The 1,331-nt window shown below is 42.7% G+C and overlaps 1 protein-coding gene across 1 annotated transcript in view; it reads right to left on the minus strand.

The window, feature by feature from the left end:
- Positions 1-82: 82 nt before the first annotated feature.
- The window catches only part of LOC121813737, a gene marked incomplete at its 3' end in the record, with an annotated part of 4,198 nt that continues 2,949 nt past the window's right edge, over positions 83-1,331 (minus strand). The window contains exon 5 of the mRNA XM_042217634.1: positions 83-369. Within this exon, the coding sequence (XP_042073568.1) occupies positions 83-369 (287 nt within the window). The remainder of the gene's footprint in view (positions 370-1,331) is intronic.

The following is a 1,331-nucleotide window of genomic DNA, read 5'->3' on the forward strand; positions in this document are numbered from 1 at the left end:
TTTCAGTCACTACCCACAGTTCATGACCATAGGTGAGGGTAGGGACATAGATCGACCGGTAAGTTGAGAGCTTTGCATTTACACTCAGCTCTCTCTTGAGGACAACAGACCGGTACAGCGTCCGCATGATGGCAGCCGCAGCACCAATCCGTCTGTCCACTTCCGGCTCCCTTTTCCCATCACTCGTGAACAAGACCCAGAGACACTTAAACTCTTCCACTTGGGGCAAGAATTCGTCCCTGACCCTGAGTGGGCACTCCACCCTTTTCCGGCTAAGGACCATGGCCTCAGATGTGGAGGTGTTGATTCTCATTCCCACTGCTTCACATTTGGCTGTGAACCATTCCAAAGTGAGCTGGAGGCCATCACCTGCTAAAGCCAACAGAACCACATCATCCGTGAAAAGCAGAGATGAGACTCTGAGACCACGCAAGTGAAAGCCTTCCACCACTTCACTACGCCTAGAAATTTTGTCTATAAAAATTACGAATAGAATTGATGACAACGAACAGCCCTGGCAGATCCAATCACCCACCAGCAACGAGTCAGACTTATAGCTGAAAACCTTCAGGACTGTCTCTGGCTTAAGGAATACAATTTGTTTTCATCCTGGCTTGTTTTTATTATTTAACTTTTTTGTGTAAAATAGTTCATTTAACAAGATTTAAGTGAGTAACTTTTTATTCATTTTAATGCAACACACAATGTGACTGAGATGTGTTCAAAATACAAAGCTTACAACTAAAAACATAAAGGTTAAAGACAAAACCCCCACAAACATTAACATTTTGTGTTATTTTATTGTAAGTGAAGTACCTTTCGGGGTCAGCACATCAGATCATCTGCCTCCATCTCACTCTGTCCTTAGTATCCCACCTTGTGTCACTGGAAGATCTCCAATTTCCTACTTCTAAATGTGTCGAACCAGATGCTTATTTTGGATTACATTAGCTTGCTCTCCAGTAATAGTTTGAGGAGTCATTTTTGATCTGTGTATGTCCTCCAACATCCACATTAAACACATATGTAGAAAATAGGTAGAAAATTAGAAACCTCCTATAGAGATTGAAAATGTGACGTCATTCTGGGGTAAAACCGCAAAGGATTCTGGGAACACGTGGCAAGCGGTACTAGCGCACGCAGGCTTTCACATGAAAACTATCACACAAAAAGAAACACAAAAAATGACAAGAAGCTGTTGTATTATTAACTGCAATAGCCGGTCGCATGATAGCCACGGGAAGCCGACGGGTAAAGAGATCATTTTTTATCGGATTACGTCGTGGAAGAGAAATTGTTCAAGCCGTGTTTCCGATGCAACAAAAAGCTGA

Source organism: Haplochromis burtoni, unplaced genomic scaffold (genome assembly GCF_018398535.1).
Source record: "Haplochromis burtoni strain Fernald_Lab_line unplaced genomic scaffold, NCSU_Asbu1 Contig_2379, whole genome shotgun sequence".
Classification (NCBI taxonomy): domain Eukaryota; kingdom Metazoa; phylum Chordata; class Actinopteri; order Cichliformes; family Cichlidae; genus Haplochromis; species Haplochromis burtoni.